We start from the raw sequence: 24,979 nt of genomic DNA, 5'->3' as shown, positions 1-24,979 counted from the left end.
CAACCTCAGATCAGCACCAACGTATCACTTCTCTCTTAAAGAGTGGACGGGCGAACCGCTGCAGTTTGAATTTGTCATTTTATTCACTGCCTCCACATTGTGCTGACTCTTATTTTGTGTTTTATTTCTTTGGGATTAAACCTCATTGTGTGGACAGACAGGTTTCCCAGACATTTGTTTATTAAAGCTATATCAGCACTATGTAGTCAGCGTTGCTATTCGCACACCTATTCAGATATGTCTTAAAATGGTGCTATTATTGGTGGACGTAGGGAGGTATCTGCTTAATAATACCAATTGTGCAAACTTTGTTGTCCCCATTCTTATGTTGGCTGTTATCGAGGGGAGAGCAGAGAGGATATATGCTGACTCTGATGTAGATAGTGCCATGAGTATTTCTATTGTGACAGCTGCCGTGTGGTGAAGTCTCTGATAGGGTTTCGAATGCTGTCAATGCTGTGTCAGGTGCATTAGCACCTCAGAGACCCGTGATGCTCCAGCTGCTGTGTGCCTATGTCTCCCCGGGCCCTGGCCGCCTGCCTGACACCCGACACAAAGTAATCACAGATCACAGCGTTTAATCACTGAAACAAGCACTCCAGAGGACCCCACTGTCAATATCCCACTCTCTCATTATCTGTTTGGATTGCACATCCACACTGTCAGATAAACAGAGTGGAAAATTAAGATTAAAAATATGGTAATTTCATTTCAGGCAGCAGGCTCCTCTCACTGGCCCATTATGCTATTGATTACCTCTGAATTCAATTTTTCTTTTCAATGTAAACTTTAATCTATTTGCAAGCCAACAATTCAACTCCCACGGGGCTATTTGAGAGTAAGTAACCGTTTAATACGACGCTGGCTGAAGATTCAGTGGCTTTAATGAATTGTGTAAATCACTCAGCTTTTAAAGGAACTGATGTCCCGCAGTTCACGACCTAAATTTGGGCCTGGTTAAATACTGCCTTTTAGACCGAGCTAAGTGTTTACTGACAACAATCTGTGAATGTGTAATCACCAGCTCGGCTCTTGTCTCTATGAAGCCAAATTAAACAGGTCTTTTCAAATGGAGCTGGTAATGACAAAATTACATTTCAGGATTTAATCGTCATACTGCACGACTGACATGCTGAAAGAATAAAGCGGATAGCTGCACCACTTTCCCACTGAAGCGATTTAAAAATCACTCCACTCAACACAATAATCACTAGGTTGTTTTCTTTGACCACTTACCAATTTGTAGCATCATGTCCTCGACCGGTTGTAACCGCTGACTTGAGGCAAATACACCATTCAGACAACTGAACACAGGATGAGCAACAGTGGGAGGAAACGTCAGTGAGTCAGTGCAGTAATAAAACAAAATGAAGACAGTACGGAAAAATTCAAGCAATACTCTTTTATTATATGAAATTGAAAATAAATCTATTGTAAAGTGCAAGTAAACATTGACGAAGCAGCTATAAAGTGCACACTCCCAAAAATATGACCTTAAATAAAACTCAATTTGCGCTATAAACCATAGACAAAAGTGAATAAATACCAAGCTATAAGTAGTCACAGTAAATTCAATCCATATTTTTGCCAGAATAAAAACGTTACATTTTCAGAGCAGCAACGGCACATTTGTCAAAGGTGTGAAGACATAAAGTTTGTATAACAGTGGAGAAAACTCCTCAGAGGCATTAAAGCTCCGTCCCACATTCCTACACGACATGTTACATTTAAACTGAGGTAGACGTGAAACCGCTAGAGTCAAAGTGCAGGAAGACCATTTCGTTAAAAACAGTGCAATTACTAAGAATCAATAGTCTGATTAAGGCACAATGATTTCTAAAAGCATTGGTGTCTCCTCTCGGGTTCTCCTTGTCTTGTCAAGTACTTTTCCAGATAATGAAAAGACCTTATTCCCACTAAACAGTGTTTGCTTTAAAAGAATAATTTAAGCCACAAATAATTTATTACAGCTGAATAAACACATCCAATATCTGCCCTCTTTTGAGCACCAGTGCAGAATTGAAGATACCCAGGAGGCCAGAGCACACATACATAAACATAGCAGTGTGTAATCAATAAAGAGCCATGCAGTAATATGGCGTCAATGAAAGTCACAGCCTGCTTCAGATACTTGCCTCGTTTAAAGGTCTATGCCAGTCACATGCAGCACATACTACACTAGGAAGCCTGAAGACATTTTAATGTACATCAAGGAATCTGAGTGAAACTGGTGGAAGATTTGGTCACTGATGGCTAACACGAGGCCCACAGCGACTCTCCAAACTGTCAAAGAGACGTCTCAAAGATGACACAGATGTCCTTGGCACAGCGCACGTCAGTCACCCGCTTTTTGCTCATGTAAACCTGAAAGCGGATCAAGGAAGCAGTGTCACAGAACAGAAGCACACTGTCCAATCTGAGCTGCGATCTGTTAAGGTGTGATTCATGACAGATCCAGTCAGAGCACGGTGATGGGATTTATCATCCGCTGAAGCATGCCAAAGTGGCTTATTTAGCCTAATAAACAACTGTGAAAATCAGGGGAGAAAATTTGGTGAGATAGATAATCACGGGAATTATTTGTGGAGTTAATTTTCTCTTGAGAGTGGCTTCTAAGCTGAACAGTGAGCCACTATTTGAAAAACCGGATTGCAGCGTTTGCTCAAAATGTCTCTAAAATGTGTGATTTCTTTGTGCAAAGAGGCGGCGACAGATGAGCAATTTCAACAAGGAAAGTTTGTGGAAAAAAAAAAGACAGCAAACGAGGTGAAAGCTTGGCCACAGCTTCAGATACCCAGATACTCTGCCCTCGGATTCTCTTTCAACATGCACAAAGGAGCTAGAGGTTGATATCAGATTATTAAATGTATTTAAAACTTGACTGACAACTATAGAAACTTGACACACAACATGTGGACCGTCTCAGTATTTAATAAGTGGTGGTAGACAGTTATGGATGCTGCAGTAATCTGATCTAAGGAGAGCACCCTACAATAAAGAAAAGGAAACGTAAGGGCCTGAACAATGTCACTACCAATCCGCCAGTGTGCAGGGTAAGACGATACCAAATAATACCACAGTGTGCTGAGTCTTTGAAATCAGTATTTTACTCATTTCACTCCTCTGGCTGAGAAGATACAGTTCCGCTGATAAATTTGTGCGAGGGACAGAGAGAAAATGAAATGATGCCTACTTTTTCTTATTTCACAAAGACCTGTTTGAAGTTGCAATATGGTATCTGTAGTCCCAGACAGATGCACATAAAATGGAATTGAACAATGAATAGCCGGCTCTTATCTGCTCAGTGTCTGAAGGGGAAATACATCACAAATGAATTTCACAGAGGAAAAAAAAAAAATATGGACATTCTCTATTACAGTAATCCCCATAGAAAGTTTATCCCAAATCACGATGAAGTTAAAGCCAATATTTCAAAATAGATATAGTGCAAAGAAAGCTGCTTTTCTAGAATCATCGCGAAAATGATCTCAAAATTACATTATGAGAAAAAAGATTATACGGAAAGTTTCTTTGATAGTATCAGAGGATGTAAATCTACAAAGGGACAATTTCTCTCTTGAAATTAATGTTATGGTGTCGCAATGCTGCGCGTAGACACTTTAAATTAAAATGGTAATCAAGTGTCTTTGCATTGTCAGGGTTACGCACATCTTCTGTTGCTTCGCTGTATTATTTTGGAGGTGAGCAATGAAGTCTGGAGTTAAAGGTAGAATCTGGGATTAGTGTGTCCACGGCTGGACTCTTATTTAGCGACAGCCCCGTCCTGGGACAAAGGTGGATGCGGTTACCTGTTTGGCTGCATGTAGCAGGGAGGTAGCCTCGGCTCGGCCTGTCTGGTGGACCATCTGGTAGAAGAGCCCATCCTGGTTCTGGAGCAGCACATATGGCTTGTCATACTCCCGGATCCGGCCTGCATCCAGAACCTGCAATCACACATACAATAGTGGGTGTGTGTGCCACTGCCTGTATACTTTACTTTGGGGAAAACTGACATTTCAGCTCTTTCACTGCTGAGTGATGCATGCAGACAGTGCAAGTTGAATGGGGAAACGGTAGTTCTGTGCACACAGGAACCATCCATTTTACGTGAGTCATGCCACAGCAAACACCAGTGCCTGCTTCTGCTCGACAGAACCGAGGACAACGAGAGTAACCTGTTAGCAGCGTGAAAGTCTAGCGCGCTGACTCTGACAGACAGGAGATCAGTGATTTATCCATGTATTTATCCTGGCATTTCAGTGGCCTATGGGTGGTCCGCAGTCAAATCCTACAAACACACCTTTAAGACACTCCAGAAAATTACCATCATTCCAGTGTCATCACATGCCATGTAAACCACACAAAGAATAGTGTCAATTCAAGCAGTTTGGAAAACACTACAATTATATCGTAGACAAATTTTAACAAGCCCAATCCCCTTACTGCGGTAATGAGCAGTTTGTTATCGGTAAAGCTCACTTTCAGGGGGTGTTTAGTGTGAAAGGGAGACTCCTGCAGCTGCTGTCATGATCAAAAGTTTAGGAGCAGGCTACCCAGAGATGCAGTTTGTATGTTGGACAACATTCTGCGTCGAAAGACGGCACAGCTGAAGATTTGGACCAGGCAATTCACACAGGTCCCAGTCCAGTTCTCCCGGAGTGTGCGACAATCTGGGGGCATTTAACACAAGTGTAGGCGTGAAACAGTCCCCACTGTGTGATATTTGGCTTTTCTCAGCAACCCCTCTCGGTGACCAAGCAGCCACCAGGTCGCGCCCTGTCCTCCGTAGACACTTAACAAATGCTGCCACAAATGGCACTAATTGGCACCTCTGCAGGCAGCAGCAGGAAAGGGCCAAAGATCAAGTGGCACGAGCGTGGCTTCAGTGAAAGGGAATGCTGTGAGGGAGAAATCAGCCCAGCTGTTGCGAAATAAGGCGAGTGAATTAAATCTGCAGATTGGGAAATGCTGTATCGAGGTGTGTCTGACACACAACAATGGGAGTGAATGTGAGGCGCATGTTTTTGCAGGCAACTTTATATTAAACCACAGATTCTGAACACAATAAGAGCTCAGTTTATTGTATTTGATGAGACCTTCAGTTTATGAAGGAATATCATGAAAAAATATCTTCTCTTACCATGTTTGTTTGTGAGGGCTAAAAGCACTTCAGGGGTGCTCAGTTGGTGTTAAGTAGTTATCTTCTTTCAACTAGTGCTTTCTGTCTATCAGTGTAATCAACTTTTCCGAGGAGCCCAGTCTCATTTTTAAAACACTGACTGAAGTGCAGCACAATGGAAATTTACCGCATCCTCCACTTACCAGTATTCTGTCACAGTCAATGATAGTGTTGAGCCTGTGAGCGATGGTGAGGACGGTACACTCTTGAAACTTGTCCCGGATAGTCTGCTGGATGAGGCTGTCCGTTCTAAAGGAAGAGGGAACACAACACCTGAGAACAAGAAAAAGCTCTCTTCCTGAAGACCCTTGGGCAGGGATTTTACGCAACACACAACAATGGCTCATCAGCAGCAAAATATGTGCTGTAGAAGACACACAAACTAAAGCATGGCAGAGGTCCTTCGCTTTGCAAAGATACGTTTGGTACATTTTACGACATTATATTTTTGGATTATCTCGACCTATAATATTTTCACACAAAAACCTGTTTTTCTTTCACACTAGTAGAGTATCATGTAGGTTTTATAGCTACTTACTGCATGGATATTCTGATCAATCTGTCCCTGAAAGGCACCAGTAAAATAATTAATCTGACAAGGAGTTTGATACTACGCCCACTGAGATTAGACTCCAGCTCTAATAAGCCAAATATATGACTCTTTTATTCCTGAAATGATTCTTTTATGTACTCTGTTTACCACTGAGCAATATGTGCTACAGCTGATACACCTGGGTTTTTTTTTCAAGAGGGTTTTCAAGAGGTTTAATACTTACTGTATGTGCCTCTGACATATTTGTATGGATGCTTAAACATAACTGTTGTTTAAAGAATACCTTAAAAAAAAAAAAAAAATTCCCCTCGGGGATTAATAAAGTAAATACCTACCTACCTACCTACCTAAAATTGCTCTATAAATAAACTATTTGGTGCTACTACAGCTTTATTAAATTAAGCTAAAACTACCCATGTTTACAATAAACAAAGCTACACGTAGAATAGACCGTTCCGCACATTGGTGTGAAATAATGCGCTTTTGAAGTGTCCCCTGACCTTGGGTCCACGTTGGCTGTGGCCTCATCAATAATGAGAATGCGGTTCTTCCGGAGGATGGCCCTGGCCATACACACCAGCTGCCTCTGGCCCACGCTGAAGTTCGAGCCCGACTCAGTGAGCACTGTCTCCAGCTTATTGGGCAGCTCCTCCACCACGGCCTTCATCTGCACCTGCAGTGAGGAGAGCACAGCCCCAACCCTTCATTACTCCTGCATAAAGGCATCCTGTGGGGATGTCTTTAAAGAGCCATCCAAACACACCCATTAACTGCCTGGCACAATGCAGGGCCAGGTCCACTGATGACCTTGGCCAGTGCTCTCTTGTGGCTAGCCTCTAGCTTTAATCCAGGCCACCAAACCCATTCAGAATCAGGACCAGGAGCTGAAGCCCTTCACTGTGGGGGGAGCCTTCATCCCGGTTGGCCTGACTGCCCAAACACATCTCCCCCAGCACTTTCAATGGTTCCCAGTTACAAGCCGCACATTGAGCTGGGCCCCATGGCCCTAATGGGATTTCCCCCCATGACTTGTGGCGAGCAGGGAGGCTGAATGGCAGCATTGTACAGGGGGACAGAGGGATCCCCCCCTGGGCCGGCGAGGGGGAATCATTCAGAGCCACGCTGGAGTACCTCTTGGAGTGCATTCCACAGGTCCTCATCTGTGTGCTGCCTGAAAGGGTCCAGATTCTTCCTCATGGTGCCCGTGAAGAGAACTGGGTCCTGTGGATAGATGAATATAGAAAGAGAAGGCCGTGGCCAGTTAAGATAATGACAAGGGGGAAGATGTATGAAAGGGTTAAGACAGGCTTTATAGAGGACCGCTAGGCAATGTGTGAGGGGAAGATGTTCACAAAGGGCTTGCTCCACTCAGGAGCTCCATTCAATGCTCTCGCCAACTATGCTTCAATAAGTTGATCTTTTTACTTGGAAAACCAGAACTTGTGCACTGGTGCTGGTGGGGAGGAGCTCTGCAAGCTTGTCTTAATATATAACACAACTCAAAAGTGCCACCAGGTCAACATTAAAATACCCCCCAAAAAAATGCATACAGAAGCTGCACTAGAAATAATTATATAAAAATGTCAGCCAAAATGTACAAGCATCTGTCAATAGGGGGGGGCTACCCTCATGAAAGGCCAGCCGCAGATCTCAGACAGCTATGATATCCATGATATGTATTTATGGTTAGCCACACACCTGTACCAAGGTTCAGCCGCACAGCCACCTTTTAAGAGAGCAAATAAAGCTCTTTATTACAGTGTGAAGGAAAGAGCCAGCGATTCCACAAACCCTGTTCCCACATACTACTCTGTTAGTGGTAAACCCGATAAACAGGAGCGGTGCGGCTTCTCCTCGTGTCACGTCAGATAATTCATAAATCCTGCTCCAATGTTGGGAGTGATTTACTGAACACTTGCCGGAGGACTCTTCCTAGTCGGCATAAAGAGACCCTCTTACCTCTCATGGTAAACATCTGCTGTAGATAAGGTTTTCATATGGCATCATTTCGGCATTGTTTTATCAGTGAACAAACACGTCCTCGGATTTCCTATGAATCATTGCACTGAATTTATGACACTTAAATGGTTATAATGACCATTTGAAAAGAGGCTTTAATGACGTGACTGCGTCCGTCACAGTAAAATAGAGGTGACGCGGCGCGGCAACTATCCAAAAGGAAAACTGATGCTTCCATTGTATCCTCATCAGGGTCACGGCAATCCAATAACTCCAGTTTACTCAAGATTTGAATCAGTTTACTCAAGATATGAATCTGACCTCAAATCAAGACACAAAATGTTCACCTGGCAACTGGGAGATGAGACCCGGAGCAAAAGTAGTGTACACAGTGGGTCTAAAAGGCTTAGTGTCCTGCATTAAGGTTAGAGAAGTCCACATGTGACTCACTGTCCACACCTTCATCTCTGCTCTTAACAGGCCAGTTTCAGAGCCGGCGCTGTGACAGCAAAACAGAAAAGAAAAGAAAGCCTGCGCTCATGTGTGGAGGCACACAGATTTACAGTGTGAACACACCTCAAATATAAAAATCCCATCTCAACAAACTGTCATGTTAGTCAGAAAACTCAGGACTAACTGCTCAATTTCCATCCAGAAAAAAAAAAATAACGCTTTCAGGACTTCATTCCTGTTCATACCTGTGCCTAAAAAATTTTTCCACCTCTTTACTTCCAATGAGCTTTTCCCTCTGTCACCAAAATACCACCTTGTCATTAAGCCAGCTGAAGTCCCAATTCAAACTAGTTTTGTGACACACTTTAATTGAGGATTCAATGTTAGGTCGGAAAAACTGCTTTCAAGCACAGCTTTCCACAGACCGATTATGAGCTCCACCAATTCTAAGCCCTCTGTTTGCCACAGAATTCATTTTTTACTAAGTCATTCCTGAGAATTCAATAGAAACTGAAATGGATCCTTTTTAATGCCATATGCTAATACAAGCTTATCATAATCAAATCTGTAGGTGGCAAATAATGAAACTCCTCACTGGCAATGTATAGTATACATATCACAATCTAAATTCCACATGAAAAGTACGGCAACTAGCAATTTATATCAAGATATTTTCCACATGAAGGGATGACTGAATATCACTTCATCTCTGACGTCTGGCAGGAGAATAAAAAAGGCTTTCAGATGAATTTGTGTAAATCCAAGAGAATTCTCTCCATACATAAGTTTGTAGAACTAAGAGCACAGTGCAGAGAAACTCTTCTGACTGCTGCCTACATAATAAAAAATGCCATCCAGTACGTGATACAGATGGGTGTGCAGTGGAAGTTGTGAGTCGTAAACCTGCCACTTTGTACAATCTCTCCCTCTAGGAGAGACAGAAAGAGTAAACAAAATCACATCAAACATACATCACATCCATCTCAAAACTAGTTTGGACTAGGAAGTAAAACTTTATCTGAAGTAGTAGCAATGCCAGAAACCTATCAAATCCACAGAAAAGCATTAATGAAACTGTTTTTGGGCATCTTGGCTGCACCCTAGAAATGTTAGAGACTTGGGCTAAGTGACGGTGTACAAGGGGACTCTGACTGTGAGGATGGGGGAGACTTCTTCTAAGCAGCTTTCCCATGTTTGGGGGGTAGAGGGCTAATCCTCTGTCAGGGATGGGGAACTGCTCTCTTCACAGTACAGGCCGTGGGAGTCTTCTCCCCTCCCTCCACTCTGCTGACACTCACCCGCAGGCTGGCATTTTCTTAATGCCGTATCAGTTTCAACAAGCGGAAATAAAGTTAAACTGTCTCAAGGCATCCGTTTGTCTCACTTTCAGAAATCCCCTGAGTGATGACTGTAATTCTCCTCACTTGTTTTAGCTTTTTAAAAGCCAGGCGTATAAAAAATTTAAAAAAAAAGAGCCGAAGCATGAAGGTTTCCGTTGCCATCGTTCACCTGACATTTCTGCCATTTCTCAATCATGAAGAATCACCTTGCTGAGGCTGTCAAAGCAAAAGTTAAGCAGTTTTACAGCAGTGGCTGTAGTAGATTTTTAATAAATGATGACATCTAATATCTTCCTATTTTAAACAAATTCCACTTAAATGTACCCAGTGGTTACAGCATGGAGTTTCAATTACCAAGACACAAGAGCTGAAAATGTGGCAATTTAAAAAGAGCACCTGCGGGATGATCGACATTTTCTGGCGAAGCGTGTGCAAACCGATCTCAGAAGTCAGAAATCCGTCAATCATTATTCTTCCCTCAGGTTCTGCCAGGCGGAACAAGGCAGAGATCAGGGAGCTTTTACCAGCACCGGTGCGTCCGACGATGCCAACCTACAGTGGAGAGAATTATTGTTAGATCTCTGGAATTTCAACATTGTTCTTCTCCTTTACACTACGAATCACGCTGATGCTTATTATTGAAGAGAACTGTCACTGAGGGAGCATTTCATACGGCAAACAACAATACAAACCCTCGTATGGCACTGAAATTAATAGGGACTGATGTAAAGCACATTCACGTTACTTTGTCAGATAGTTGAGAAAATCCTTCATAAACCTTTGATTCACGTGTATTATTTAGTTTCAAAACAAAAATGTTTTTGTATCGTGATTCTTTTCATTATTAAGCTTTTTTACACGGTGTGTCTTGATGCTGTGTCAAATAACTAACAAATGATAATATTCTGTTGGTTAGAACGTGTAGTTGCTCATTATAACTCATATAAGAGGTGAAACCGTAAAGCAAAGCTCTATAATCTCTGTAGGTTTAACCACCCATCTCTGTATATTTGTGGGTATAAAATTTGCATGTTCTATAATTCAGAATGAACCCATTAAATCCATGAAATGTAACTGAGGAGGTCTTCACTCACTTCTTATTATGTGTGTGGTGGAATATCAAAGTCGTCCTGCCATTGCTGTGGTGGAAATACCTGTAGGTCTTGCCATTGGCTGTCCCTTCAAGACTTCTGCAAACCCAAATTATGCCATTCACAGGTTTCTGCTAATGTTATAAGTAGACCCGAAGAAGACTAATGTAAGTAGTGAAGAACAAACTGTTCAGAGGATTTTACTCAGACAACTTTTGCCTGAAAGCTGCCACCGTAAGATTCAGACAGTAGGTTTAATCCAGTGAATAGAAATGGTGTCAACGGGGGGAACAACTGCGCAAATCATCACTTGTTACACTAAACTCAGCTGATGATGCCACACACAGCTGCCTGGCAGCACTTACAGTAGGCTTCTTATTTTAAACAGGGGTCCACCAAAGACACAGCAGACACAGAGCAGTGGTCTTTCTTCTCTTTTTCTAGCTGGCTCACTTTGATATTTTTAGCACGCGGATACAGAAAGATAAATGGTTAGACCGGCAGAAATTAACTATTGGCTGAAGCCTGTTTTTTTTCCTACCACATTCTCTAATGAGCTATTGAGGGAACCCACAATACCGTTTTTCAAGAGCACAGGTCTAAGTAAGGTGTTCAGCATTGCTCGCTTACCTAAGCAACAACATTGGTTATTGGTAGGAGCCTATGTGGAAAATTAAAAACATTACTTTAATAACTGTGTCTGTTGAGCTCCTGCTTTAGTTGAGTTATGGTTAAATCTGACCAAGAATTTGGTTAAGGTTAGGAAAAGCTTTGACTTTTTTTCAATTTAGTTAAACGCAAACTGACTGCTTCTTTGAGATTAAATCCAAACTCTTATCTCTACATGAAAGTCAAAGGTTTTGTTAACCTCTCGATCCACCTTGCACTAAAATAATACCATCCTGCTTCCTTATTGGTCCTGAATGTAAACAATCATAAAGCATTTTAAGCTATCAACCAATAATGTTTTTTTTTTCAAGAGGATACATCAAAACCCAATAAGAAAGCATGACGTGAAACTACAGTTGAGACACGAGTGACGACTGTGCACATTTCTTGTTTGTAGTGTTGTGAAGAGTTGTGTGTTTCTGTATGACTGTAAACAGTATCTGACTGTTGTGCAGGACAGAGTGAAGGGATGTTGAGCTGTAGGTGGTAGGTGCAGGTTAAAGGCTGTCAGGGGAACTGTCAGGATGCACAAAGCCTTTTACCCCCATAGTATGCGGCAGAGATCCCTCCCATGGGCTGTCAGAGCCAGGGCCTCTACACTTATCAACCCATCCATTGTGAAATCAGCCGCCCTGGCCAACCATAGCCATGCAAAATACACCCCCTGCATTAAACACAATTTCAATCATCCTCAACCATCTCCCTCTGCCCTCCTCTCTCTCTCTCCTCCGTCGCCCCTCTCCCTCGGCCTCTCCTCTCTCTTATAGTGAATAAACAGTTGTCACCGTCAGGTAGCTCAAAATGCAAATTGGAAACAAATGGATCCACTTGAACAGTCTTAATTACATGATATGTATTCCATGAATCACAAATGGTATAGTCCTGAAGATTCAGCAGCACAATACGGTGTCCCTTTAATAATTGATTTGAAAATAATGCCACATAAAAAAAGAACCACCGCGCACCCGCTACACTAACTGGATATCAACCTCAGTCATGGGCTGTGCACACCAGTAAGCATGCAGTGGTGGGAATGGAGACAAGAACCTTTTCTCTGGCTGTGAAGACGACAGTCAGGTTCTTTAGGACCAAAGGCTGACTGGCACTGTAAGAGAAGTTGACTCTGTCAAAGGTGATGGAGCCTGTCTTGGGCCAATCACTTGGAGGTTGTTTGTCCGTCTCCCACGGTGCCTCACTCTCCAGCTCTGCGTACTCAACCACCCTCTCCACTGATGTCATCTACAAACATAATGTGCGTGTTAGGCAATTTTTTTTGCAATGAATTTTGCTCTTTTGAACACTTTAAAAATATACTTTAAAAATAAAATTTGCCACTCTTGATGTGGATGTCCAATCGGTGCTGAAATTCCTCAATAAATTATCTGCGTCTCTGGAAAGCAGCTGCAAAAAAACTGTTCTTCCAGCACCAGCGCCGTCATTTGTTGTGTACAGTGACGTAGTTGATGGTTGAAAGAAAAGGCTGATTGAGCTTTCTTGTCTTTTTCTCTCTTCCAACAACATTTTCTGGCTGCTTATCATTTTGTGGGTGGTACAAGGAGAGAGACTTTTCAATGGTAATTGAAGAATTTAATACCTAACTGTCAGAAGCAGAGACAAATTTGAACAGAAGGATATAACTCAAAGTAACAGAAGCAGAAACATCCTGACTTTTATTCTTGAGTATGAGTCAAGCTCCAATAATACTGAATCCTACAATTTCCATAATACAATGTAATAGAGTCTTTAATTAAACCCTGGCTCCCAAATTGGCACCTGAAACCTCACACACTCCGTTTGTATTGTGGGTCTTTTGTTAAAATCTTGAATATGTAATAGCCCTCTCTTTAAAAACACAAGAGACATCAAACCAGTTTTCGCAGGTTGAGTAGTACTCCTTGTTACGGTAAATTTAACTATAAAATCCACAATTCCAGTAAGATTGGCAGAGATTTTTGAACATGTTTCACAGCTCATCCAAAAAGGTTCCTTCAGTTGGAAACCATCTGGGTTTCATAGAGATGCAGGCAACTCAGGATCCTTCCCAGCAGGTTACACCTGAGTTCCACTGTGAAAGGCAACACGGAGCCCAAAAAAATCCGTTGGATGATTTCGAAACAGCTGCTCAACAAGAGAGTGAGACAGGTTCATTTCACCATCGACGCACTTAAAATAAAGACTGGCCAGATGCTCTAGGAGCTGACATCACATCTACCCTGTGAAGTCCTCAAGGTTGTTGAAAAGACACCAAGGACAAGAAACGACAGACAAGTGAATTCCAAATCAGAGCTGAAAAGATGAGAGGTGAAACGTCTTCAAGAATGTCAAGACAGTCCAGCTGTCTTTGGATAACTCTTAGATAGACCGTGACCTGGACGCCTCAGAATCCCACAACACAGTTTGACACCGATTAAAAATTGAAAAGAAAGCCAGAAATATGTTTTGTAATGTCCAAACAAAACTGGATGCTAAGTGAGCAAATGTAAATGTGCTCACCATGTTCTCAACCTCAGCGCTCTGCCTGACGCCCCACTGGAACATGCCTGTGAGTGTAACAGCATAGGACAGAGCCAGACCCACTGCACCCGGTTCTAGTCCTATGACATCAGACAAAAAGTCAGTGTGCAGTCACACATTCATGGGTTTATCATCATAATTTAAATGTGTCAGAGGTCAATAATGTGCTTCTTCTTGTATTCAAAAGCTCATACATTACCATCTCGGAGATAAAGGCAGCCAAATGCAGTAATGGTGACAAAAATTGAGCAAATTCCATCCAGACGCACTGCAAACCAGCGAGAGGTGGTCAGGAATAAGAACCAGGCCTCTGTTAAAAACACAACCACACTGATTAGGCAGCACAAGTGATCTTTACAGTCTAAATGTTGGATATAAATATAGTTTTTATAGCACGAGTGGCTTTAGTTTCAGCTTCAGTTTTCACTGTGATTATAGTCTGGAAACCCTATTCGCAATAACATTCGCTCAGCCACTCTGAAAGGGGACAATCAGCGACCGGTGCGATGACATTGAAGAGTAGCCTATTTTTCTCAATGTGGGTTCAGCGGTGGTGGAGTTTCTGTCGGTTTTGGCACATACCAATCGGTTAAAACTATTCCAATCATCTTAAAATGAACCCGAGGCCCACGCCTAGTAAGATGCAACAACTGCAAAACCATCCCCGATGGAACGTACGCAGACCCATATATTGACACAGTAAATATGGGTCTGATATCATCAGGCTAGCTTTGCATGGGTGTGATATCAGTACAATGTACTTAACGGAAATTAATGTTTTGCCTTTTGGACCTTTTAACTCGAATACAAATTTTCATTCTCACCAGAGTGAAGATCTTGATACTCATCAAACATTTGCTGAAACCTCTGCTGAACCTTGAAGGCACGGATGGTGCTGAGGCCTTGGAGAGAGGAAGAAAGATGGGAGAAGACCGGACTCCGAGCTACAACAAATAGAAACAAGCCGTTGTTAGCAAGTGGACCAACAAACATTTGTAAAACCAACACTTGGTTTAAGATTTTCAAAAATGAATTCCTTACTTTATACTACGAGGTGTGATCAAAGTGTTCAGAGACTGATACCGTTGTGCACAAACAGAGGGTACAGTGATGGACATTAAGCAGGGCAAGCTATAACTTTTGTAAATATTCCAACTCACATTGCTTGATCAACATTTGCACCTGTTAAACACACACTTTTCTGAACCTGAAACTTGTGCTGAAAGTGCACATCAAACTTAGTGTCGGGCCTCAGACTGTATATAAAAGTGTTTGTAGCTTCCGGCTCTGAAAAATGAGGCCAATGTGGAAGTACCTTAACCTGTAATACCACCGGGTGCCGCTAGAGGTCGGCTTCAAAAAGCCTCCGGCTCCATAGACTCCCATTCAACTTCTCTCATAAAATGCTCAGTCAGTAAAAATTCACTCTTCCAGATTAGTGTTCTGGCCGTCCATGCTAAATTTCCCCAGTGTGGGATTAATAAAGTCTTATTTTATAAGGGGGTCTGTTTGATTGACAGGCCATTGATGCAGTCAGGTTACGGCTATCGGTGGGCGGGACGTAGTATCGCCGGGTTTCCAATCCGATCGAGTCAGATCCCCCCCCCCCCCCCTCCCCAACTCGCCCAAATATGGTCACTACCAGCTCCAAATTGTGTCTATATTACAGTCAATTAAATTTCAGGAAACCAAACTAATAATCCCCTTCTTTGATTTAGTGTGTTTTGAGGTGTTCTACTTGATATATTGATATATGAGAAAGTGGAGACAAATAAAATGTGATTTGGTATTCGACAGTGAATGTATGTCTACTCAATCATACAAACATAAAACATGCTGATTTAGCAAAAGTGTTGCAATTCAGTGCTCTTTTGTTTCTATTTATTAGACTCACAAAGTCACTGACCAAATCTTAATGTTTCCTTTATGCTTTTTAACAGAACTTTTGTTCTAAAAGATGAATTGAACCTGTTGGTCAGTATGCATCTAGGCTCTGAGCTCAGAATAAAATGGATGAACTAAAGCCTGCTTTGGCCTAGTCATGCCCACTTGGCATTTTCCCATTGTATGTGATGTCATGAACTCCCATCCCTTGAGGAAACTGCGTGTGGCCGAGCCACAGGCCACCGCCACCTTTAGCCTTTATGCTAATGATTATGACTTTCTTCAATGGTCTATTAGCATTCCCGTGGTCTGCTTTTGTCTAGTCCCACAAATGGACAAGGCCACCCCCACCCAACCCTAGAATAAAAAAAAATTACTGGTGGACTCGAGGCGCTTGATGTCCCTGGAGGTCTTCAGGAAGTAGCATCGCAGGAACAGGAAGACGGCAAGAAGAGGAACAACAGGAATAAGTATCCAGGGGATGATGATGGCCGCTACTGCAATCACTCCAACAACTTGGAGAAATACCTGGGAGAGAAGGAGAGGTGGGAGCCCAACATTAACCAATATCAACCGAGTCAGAAGCTCCACTGCTGCTGCGCGGGCTACCGTCGGGGCAGTGAGGCCTATTTCTTCAGGCTGAACAAGAGAAAATCTTTCAGCTATATTTGTGTGAGACCACCACAGACGTACAGTAAGGTAACAGCAGGTTGTGGGACTGAGATTATGTGACTCACAGTGTGAAAGGAAAACGATCGCAGCGCTAATTCTCACTTAGGAGCAGGTGAGAATTTACCACTTGGCCACTGCAGCTCATATCCTTGGCTCTCTTGGGCTTTCCCTTCAACACTTCTGGCCTGTAAGCTGCCCTGGCAGAGCAGCCAGCCAACAGGCATGGCCACAGTGACTGGCAGAGAGCTCTGGGAACCACACTGTGGGTGTCTGATACATCGCACTCAAACCACACAGCCCTCAACAACACAGTGACTCATCACCCGTGCTAATGGCTCTGTGACACATCTAAACCAGGATACCAGAGCTGCCTAAACAGGATCGGAGGCAATGACAGCTTTCAAAGCACCCATACCTGTAACTGTGTTTAGAAAATATCATTATGACTATTTATATGCTTATACTGTAGCCCATCTGTGGTGGTAATTGTCAGGACCTTGGGTACATTTAACCAAGGCAAATTTACTGTATTTCCTTTACAATACAGATAAAAAAAAGATTGAACTTTTAACTGATTTTGACAGCTGTGGTTGCTTTTGACTTTTCATTTAAAAATGTTAATTAAGAAACATATGTGATCCATTCAAATGAACACATGTTTCTTGGGGCGAAAACCCTATTGTTCTTCAAAGAATTCTTCTTCCCTATCATTCTCGTTCCTTAAGCTTTTTGGCGGCTTTAACAAACTCAAAAACTCATGAAACTTGGACCCCGCATCAGTCGTAGCGAAAATTGCTTCGTCGAGCTGATTGATACTTTGAACCTAAATTCGGGTCAGAATAGCCTTAACATGTTGATGTCAAAGGGCGTCACCGTGGCGATGCGGCAAAGTTTGATACATCTGATATGTGTTTTGCCCATGGGTGTGGCCAAATGACTCGCTAGCGCCCCCTCAACACAAACCCCGGCACCTAGTTTAACCTACACACACCAGATTCGTTGGACGTGTCTCACACCGAGATGTACAAACAAGTCTCTTGGCATCATGACCTCAACTAGCATATTTAGCTATTGTATGATTTTTTTTTTTTTTGTCAAATTTTAGACGACATACTGATTTTTTTTTTTTATCACATTTTGGACGACATGGCATAGTATGATTGCAAAAAAAAAAAAATTGGAAGACGTGCAACTGTATATTGTCTGTTAACCTAAAGGAGGATTTGAACCTACAACCGTGTGGCTGAAAGGCTGCAGCACTTACCCCTACAACAACTTCTCATCAACCTTCTAAACAATGTGCTATAGTATGAATTTTCGATCCTATTTGAGACAACATGCTATAATATACGGGGGGTTTTTTTTTATCACATTTTGGACGATATGCTATAGTATGACTTTTTTATCACATTTAGGACGACATACTATAATATGATTGTCATTATATTTAGGACGACATGCTATAGTATGACTTCTTTTTTTTTTATCACATTTAGGACGACATGACTTAGAAAAAAAAAAAAATTGGAAGACATGCAACAGTATGCTGTCTGTCTCTTAATTGACATGTGAGCCATAAGCAGAATTCAAACCTAAAAACATCTGGCTGAACGGCTGCAGCATTTACCTCTACACCACTGATACGCTGACTTCTTTTCATCCTTCTAAACAACATGCTATAGCATGAGTTTTCTATCACATTTTGGACGCATACTATAACATGCCTTTTATCATATTTCGGACGACAGGCTATACAATTACTTTTTCATCAAATTCTAGACGACATGCTGTACTGTGACTTTTTAAGTCATATTTTGGAAGACATTTTATAGCATGACTTTTTTTTCATATTTTGGACGACATGCTATATTATGACTTTTTATGATATTTTGGACGACATGCTATAAGTATGGCTTTTTTTCATATTTTGGAGTATGCCCCGACCCGCTGGCTCCCTAACGTGCAGCATGCGAGGGCCGCATATCACTGATTGCAATTTTAATTTATTTTTGTACCCTGAATCCAATTTTGTTTTTTGTTTTTTTCATTCCCGAATGTTTTTTAGGATTTCGTTAGTATACTCAAATGGACGTGGAAAAGCAGTAAGAAGAAACGTAGAGCCCCTCTACATTGGCAGACTATTGCTGGACACTTATATGGAGCCAAATATATGTGTTTGTACATTTGTACATTGTACATGTTTGTACATGTGTTAAGTGTAAAAGAAATTATTTATAAGTTATATACACTTTGTCACTTAAAATACCTGACCGAAATTCAATATTCCCATGAATATATGGGTCTGGCTACACCCCGTTGAGGGTTGTTTCCAGTCGTTGCATACTGGTAGGCGTCACCTCGAGTTATTTTTGAAGTTATTGGTGCAACCTTTAACCAATGGGCATTAACGCCCATACACTGTATGTTTTGCGCTGAAACACTACCACCACTGTCATTGTCAGAAAAAAGGCTTTACTTCAATGTCATTACAATACCACTGGTCGTTGCTAGGTCCGCCCCAAACAGGGTTTCCACACAATAATCACAGTGAAGACTGAAGCTGCAAACACTAGTTGAGCGGAGTCAGGCTACTAAAAACATGCCTGAGGGGAACACAACAGATTTAATATAGGCGTGAAAAAGTACGATAAGATCCATCTCTTTTTTTGTATTTTTTTACTTTTATATTTTTGTATTTAAGCCCCAAACCAAGTACTTCTGATTTTTCTACTCACAGTACAAGTACATTTTGTGATATTTTCACTGGCAGGACTTTTAATTTTAATGCCGTGTTTCTACAACGTGGTATTACTTTTTCTTAAGAAAGGGATCTGAATACCTCCTCCACTCCTGAATATATGTGTGAGACCATCTTTACTTAACTGAAAGGTATAGTGTGTTCCACATTTCATATTCGATTGATACATGATAAAATTGAAACCTCACACCCTGAAATTAGATGCATCCTAAGAGATGAATCCTAAAACGTGGAGATTAGGATCGTACTGTTACCTTCAGTGGTCTCAGACTAGCCCAGAGAGATGAAAATTTAATTTAGCACCTTAATTACGGATGTTATCTGCCACTTAAGCACACATTTAAGCATGATCACTTTCAGTGTAGTTTTATGATGAAAAGCCACTCAATTCCATTTGCAGTTCAGATAAGAGGGAATTACTAGTCTAACCATTGCTGTGGTGGAGCCCACACAATCAAACAGTGAGTCGAAGCTACTGAGCACAACTGATCCCAAGAATTTCACAGTACATAAGTTTCAATCTTAGCCTTGATGGAAGGCTACCAGACTGCAAAGTGAGATGATGGCACACGGGCCATTACTGCATGTTATCCAGCCTTCCCTTGAGGGGATCAAATATTAACTCAACAAATGTCTTATCCTGTATACCGTTTTTCTTTCACTCCCCAGCTGATGATTGGTGACACAGTGACACTGCTCATTCATCTTTGCTGGTTAGTTAATTTGAATTCCAATTGAGCCCAATTTTTAGTGGCGGCCACGAAGGCCTGAGCCAGGTCGGCTTATCTGACAGCGGGGTCATCTGGGGGGACGGAGGAGGAACAGGAACTATTAGATACAAGTCTTGCCTCCTCCTGCTCCCCAGGGCCCGCTGTTGCCAAGACCCTGTTTGATCCATTTGCGTGGTTTGGCACTTATCTTGTCAGCATCGGGAACACCGTGGCCCCCACCCACACTTACACACAGATGACTCCGATAAGTGATCCTACAAACACACACCTCACCCTCTCAGACCACATCCATATCTCCCATGAAACCACACAGGAACAGAAAACTCCCAAAGCCACATCCCGCTGCACATAAAAGTGGATAAAAGGATGAAAGGTTTTGTATACAAACAGTTTAAATAAAGAATTACCACTAATAGCTCTTTAGCAAGAAAAGAAAGCTACCGCACGCATGCGATTCAGTCATTCAAGCAAACTGGGTGCACTGCTGTGTCCAAAGACCATTCAGATCTCTGCTGACCGTAATTGCTTTATTTTCTCAGTGATTCTATCAGCTCTTTGATGTCTAAATAAATCTAGAAAATTGAAGTTAATTGCTATATTTGTGTTCAGCAATGATAGCGACTGTTGTCCCACTGCAGAAAATAAACTCTTGCCTTTAATTAAACATCCCTCTGGACATAAGAAATCATTATGCTTTTTACAACCTCTTTTTCATCCTCCCTTTCTTTACTGACAGTGTGGAATATTTGCCACTGGGAGAAAAAAAAAAGTACAAACAAACAGGAAATGAAGCACGAGCACAGCAAAGAGAATTTCTCAAAAGAAGTCCTCTGTCATCACAGGAATGTTTCTTTTTTTTTTACTCCACACTTTCTGTGGCAGAGCGAACAATACGTTGCAAGGGTCAGTGGTACTGAAACAAAACAGGGCTGTTCCACTTGCGCTCTGGAACAATAGAAGTGACCCAATCCATTCTCGTCTGTGTTTGGGCTTTATTTTAGCATTAAATGCCCAGATGCTGTGGCTTTTCTTTGGGAGAAATGACTGTGGACACCTCCTTCACTTTTTCCCTTTCTGGGCCATTTTCACTTCATAAAGCTGCAGTCAATGTGTTTTGTGTGCGGTGAGGAGGGTCTGACACATACTGTGGTGGTCTCAGTCGCTGTCTACATTGGTGGCTCAAGTAGTCCTAGGATTAGGCCTTTGTGTGCTGTGAAAAGGTAAAAGAAGTCACTTATTTGGGCTCAGTCAAGCTGCTGATTTCCAACCCCATTTTGGAAATAAGAGAAAGGCTTTGAAATGCGGCCTCTCTCACTCCCTCGCTCTCTCCTATAAATCACTGGTGTCCGGTAAATTCATTCATTCAGTCATCGCTTCTTTCTCCTGAAAACAACACTAAAACATTTTCAAATACACACACGCACAGAAAAAAAACAATTCACACAGAGAGAGCACAGAATGCATTATCGTCATCATCCAGACATAAGGTGAGATTCTAGATTAGATCGGGACTTTTGTTATGCAAGTTCCCAGGCTCGAAGGACCCCGGGCCTGGCCTGGACGTCTGAGTCAGAGCAGCTGAGGTGCTGGACCGCAGCATCACGGGAGACCACACATACACACACGGGAAGCTTTTGCTGGCTGACGCTCGCCATCAAATGACCGTGTGTGGTATTTGCTGAGTGGCCAGTTAATTACACCCATAAACACCCGCACACATGACGATGTTTTCTTGTGTTTTGGTTTGTATTTACACCGATTCAGCAGGCAAGCGAATTAAACAGAAGAGATCTTCTTAAGACGTCTCATCTTTCCGTGTCTCTTCTTGTTTTTCACCTTGCGCAGGAAAACAATGGTACTGTCATAAAACAATGCTCACAAAGGGACGTATGGCACAGCCTTTATATTTCCACACTCCTGTGTTTCTCAGGCTAACCTTTGTAATGCCTGAAGCCAGAGCATTCTTCACTCCTTCTGTCACCGGCGTGGTAAAGAAGCAGAGAAAGCCGGTGAAATCTCATCCTACAGCGCTCACGGTTACGTCAGCAGTTCTCATATCCCACAAAGCCACTGAAGAGGACTGACACACAATGTGCCACAATATACAGACTCACAACGATCCACCCGCCAGTGTTTTTAGACAATAGCCATCTTTGCTCAGTGTTTGCGTGCGTCTTCGGCCCTTTTGTGCTGTTGTTTTTCTCGCACACATAACTATTTTCTTTCTGCAGATGACTGTAGAGAGCGCCATTGTTTATGCATCCTTATATGCCATAAATACTGGAGAAAGCAGGCTAAGTCACCCTTGAAATGCAAGTAACTGTCAGCTGGTGTCTTAGCATAAACATCCTGACAACACAACTCAACTCAACTTGTAGAAATATAGGTTAAATTAAATGAAGAAATTTAAATTGCAACAATAAAACAATGTTATAAGAATCAATAATTAAAATTCATGGAAGTAAAGAAAAACACAGGATAAAAACAATCATCAAAATTTTAAATCAGGATGATAAACATCACTAGAAAGCCAGATTAAAAAGATAGGTCTTTAGTTTCCGGTTAAATACACTCTCCCTTTGCCATTCTTGATGTCTGAAGGCAGTCAGTTCCACAGTTTAGGGGCAAAGTGAATTTGTGTGACAAAGTGAATTTGTGTGGACAAGAAGGGCTATAAATGCAGTGCAGGACCCAACAGTTGGTGGTGTGACTTGGTCAAGAGCCTTCACACAAAATCCACTGAAAGACCCCTGTACTCACCCCTTATTGTCTTTCCCTCCTCCTCTGCCCCCTCTGTGAAAATAGAGGCAACCCAGGATTTAAAGGTCAAGTCCACACAAAAGCTGACAGTCCCCAAACCCTGAGGTGTTTTTAATTGACATTTCTGTCTTTGTCCCGTGACCATAAAGAGGAGAGAGAAAGAGCCTTTTCCCCCAATATACTAAATTACTACTAAATGAGACCTGTGAAAAAATAGAGCTCTGGGGTGTAACCAGGTTCCCCCAGCTCGAGGGAATCCCCTTGTTAGGCGGGTATGGGGCAGTGCTGAAGGGCTGTGAAGTGCTTACTCCACCATAAAGGGGGGTGGGGGGGCTCAGGCACAAATCCCTGCACAGAAGCGGCCTCTCTCCATAGAGAGAGATAAACCAGTTAGGGCATTGTTTATGAAGTTTCACTTTATTCCCCCCTGACAACCATTTAAACAATGACTGTGGGGAAATGTTCCTCTGCGAATGAGCAACAATAGTCAAGATCAGCAGCCTTTTCGAAGCAGCTAATACGTTGATAAAAAGAGTGAAAATCTTCCTTCCTGAAAGCATTAAAGACTGCTCTCTGAAAGACACCTGCAAACAAGAGCAGAAAGCTTTTGTCCACGATCACAATCACCTCCCACTTTCTGTTGCAGCAAAGGACCAACTGAAACGGGCAAATTACACATCCAGTCTTACTTTGACACAGCTCGCTCTTCACTTGTTAAATGCAACTTTTCACCGCAGTGCTAAAACAGTTGAAATAGTTTTGTGGCTTGTTTTTTGACAACCAAAGGTGATGACTACTTTGGTAGAAGAGATATAAAGTTAAGTCAGTCTGACGCAGTTCACTTTTTTCAGTTGGACAGCTGGGCCCTCCACAAAGTTATTATTTTACTTTAACCAGTATTCACCTTATTATCAAAATGAGGAGAACTATAGCAAACAAAAAGCTTTTGTGCGTATGATCTTTTGTGCTTTCAGCGTTTAAGATGGCTTTTGTCTACTGTGAGATGGGTATCTGCCACAAACATCACTCAGGCATTGTGGAGGGGGGATTCATTTTCAGCGTGTCTTTGTTCTATTCTTTGGCCCAAACCAAGGAGCCACGCCTGCTCCTCTACCTCGAATTGTGCAGCGAACATTCCCTTCTTTGTGGCGCTAGGTGCATGAGCTGGCTCATCTCCGCGGGCTTTCGTGGGAGATGGCTGTCACGGTGGCAGGGTGGCATTTGGTAACCTAACCTGGTTATGCACCAGGGTGGCCCTCGGCTACCAGGCCTTTAAGACTGTAAAGCATTAGGTGAATTATGCTGAGAGGGGAAAGTCCAGCTCGAGATCTGTTCCAACTGACCTGCCCCCCCCCTCCCCCAGCCCCAACCCCCTTTTCCAAGGTCCACTCCTGTAAACAGATCGTACGCCCACTGCTCGCGTTTTTTTCCCTTTGCTACCCGACGCATCATCCTTGTCACACCCTCTTGGACTCGCCACTGTTTCATCCCCTCATCTCACCCATCATAATGTGGCTTTATGTCCTCTTTGGTTCCTTTTTTCCTCCCAATCACTTGTCTGGTCTCCATACACATCCTCTGAAGATGCCACTTCTGTTGTGTCACACTATGGGAGCCACGCCCTCGGCCTATGTGCAGACTTTTATTAAATCTGTGCAGGCGCTGGGCCGCGCTGGCGGGTAATCCTACAGTAATTGTTTCCAGATTAGGCGACCCGGACCACAAAGCAGGTTTAGCCAGGCATGAAATGGCCTCCCCATGCTGCAGCGCCAGCGACCAAACCTGCCGAGGTGAGACTCACCTGGATAAAGTCCACAAACGTCCATGGAAGCAGAGAGTCCAGGTAACCAATGTCCTTCGAAAACCTGTTGAGGATTCGTCCTGAAAAACAACACCACACAAAAGAACAGATTACACGAGACCAGAGTTTAATAGAATCACACGTTTGACAGCAGGGTTTTATTATATTGGTTAGAAAGATGTTGTGCCGTTTGTATATTCACATTCAAGTCGGCTGAAAAATTTGGCGATTACTTGGAGTATTTATCATGTAATGTAATGTCGAGTTTCAACTTAAATGAATCTCACTTGACATTTGGAGCAATGAATTAAACACAGATGCTTTATCCATTAGCCACATTGCACCGATAAAAAAAAAAATATTTAGTTTGTTTATGTCAGTCTCAATAGACTACTGAGCAACTCTTCACAAAGTCCCCTTACATTTTCTAGAACAGAGCTTGAGCTGTACATTCAGCGTAATATCAGATGGAAAACACCAGCTTATCTCTATCAAACAATGAATCTTTATTCGTCTAGTATTTCATGAAGACCGCCCGACTCCTGGCTGAATACTTGAGGGAACTTTTTGTTTGGAAACAAAAGGGCAACAGAGGCTGTGTACCTGCCTTTGTTG

At 42.4% G+C, this 24,979-nt stretch overlaps 1 protein-coding gene across 1 annotated transcript in view; it reads right to left on the bottom strand.

Annotated features, from left to right (window-relative positions):
* Positions 1–1,393: 1,393 nt before the first annotated feature.
* Positions 1,394–24,979, bottom strand: part of LOC138623241 (ATP-binding cassette sub-family C member 4-like) — a 38,227-nt gene continuing 14,641 nt past the window's right edge. Inside the window, exons 20-31 of the mRNA XM_069702640.1 lie at positions 24,365–24,444; positions 16,020–16,170; positions 14,583–14,702; positions 13,958–14,068; positions 13,738–13,838; positions 12,292–12,483; positions 9,881–10,036; positions 6,864–6,953; positions 6,233–6,405; positions 5,323–5,428; positions 3,810–3,944; positions 1,394–2,364 (exon numbers count right to left, since the gene is read on the bottom strand). Coding sequence (XP_069558741.1) covers positions 2,287–2,364; positions 3,810–3,944; positions 5,323–5,428; positions 6,233–6,405; positions 6,864–6,953; positions 9,881–10,036; positions 12,292–12,483; positions 13,738–13,838; positions 13,958–14,068; positions 14,583–14,702; positions 16,020–16,170; positions 24,365–24,444 — 1,493 coding nt within the window. The 3' untranslated portion in view covers positions 1,394–2,286. The remainder of the gene's footprint in view (positions 2,365–3,809; positions 3,945–5,322; positions 5,429–6,232; positions 6,406–6,863; positions 6,954–9,880; positions 10,037–12,291; positions 12,484–13,737; positions 13,839–13,957; positions 14,069–14,582; positions 14,703–16,019; positions 16,171–24,364; positions 24,445–24,979) is intronic.

The sequence above is a fragment of the Brachyistius frenatus genome, unplaced genomic scaffold, assembly GCF_029030835.1.
Source record: "Brachyistius frenatus isolate BFR_SWC_R1_liver_20210118 unplaced genomic scaffold, ASM2903083v1 Contig_42, whole genome shotgun sequence".
Lineage (NCBI taxonomy): Eukaryota > Metazoa > Chordata > Actinopteri > Embiotocidae > Brachyistius > Brachyistius frenatus.
Note: the sequence above shows the minus strand (reverse complement) of the source record. Positions and strands in the feature narration are given on the sequence as shown.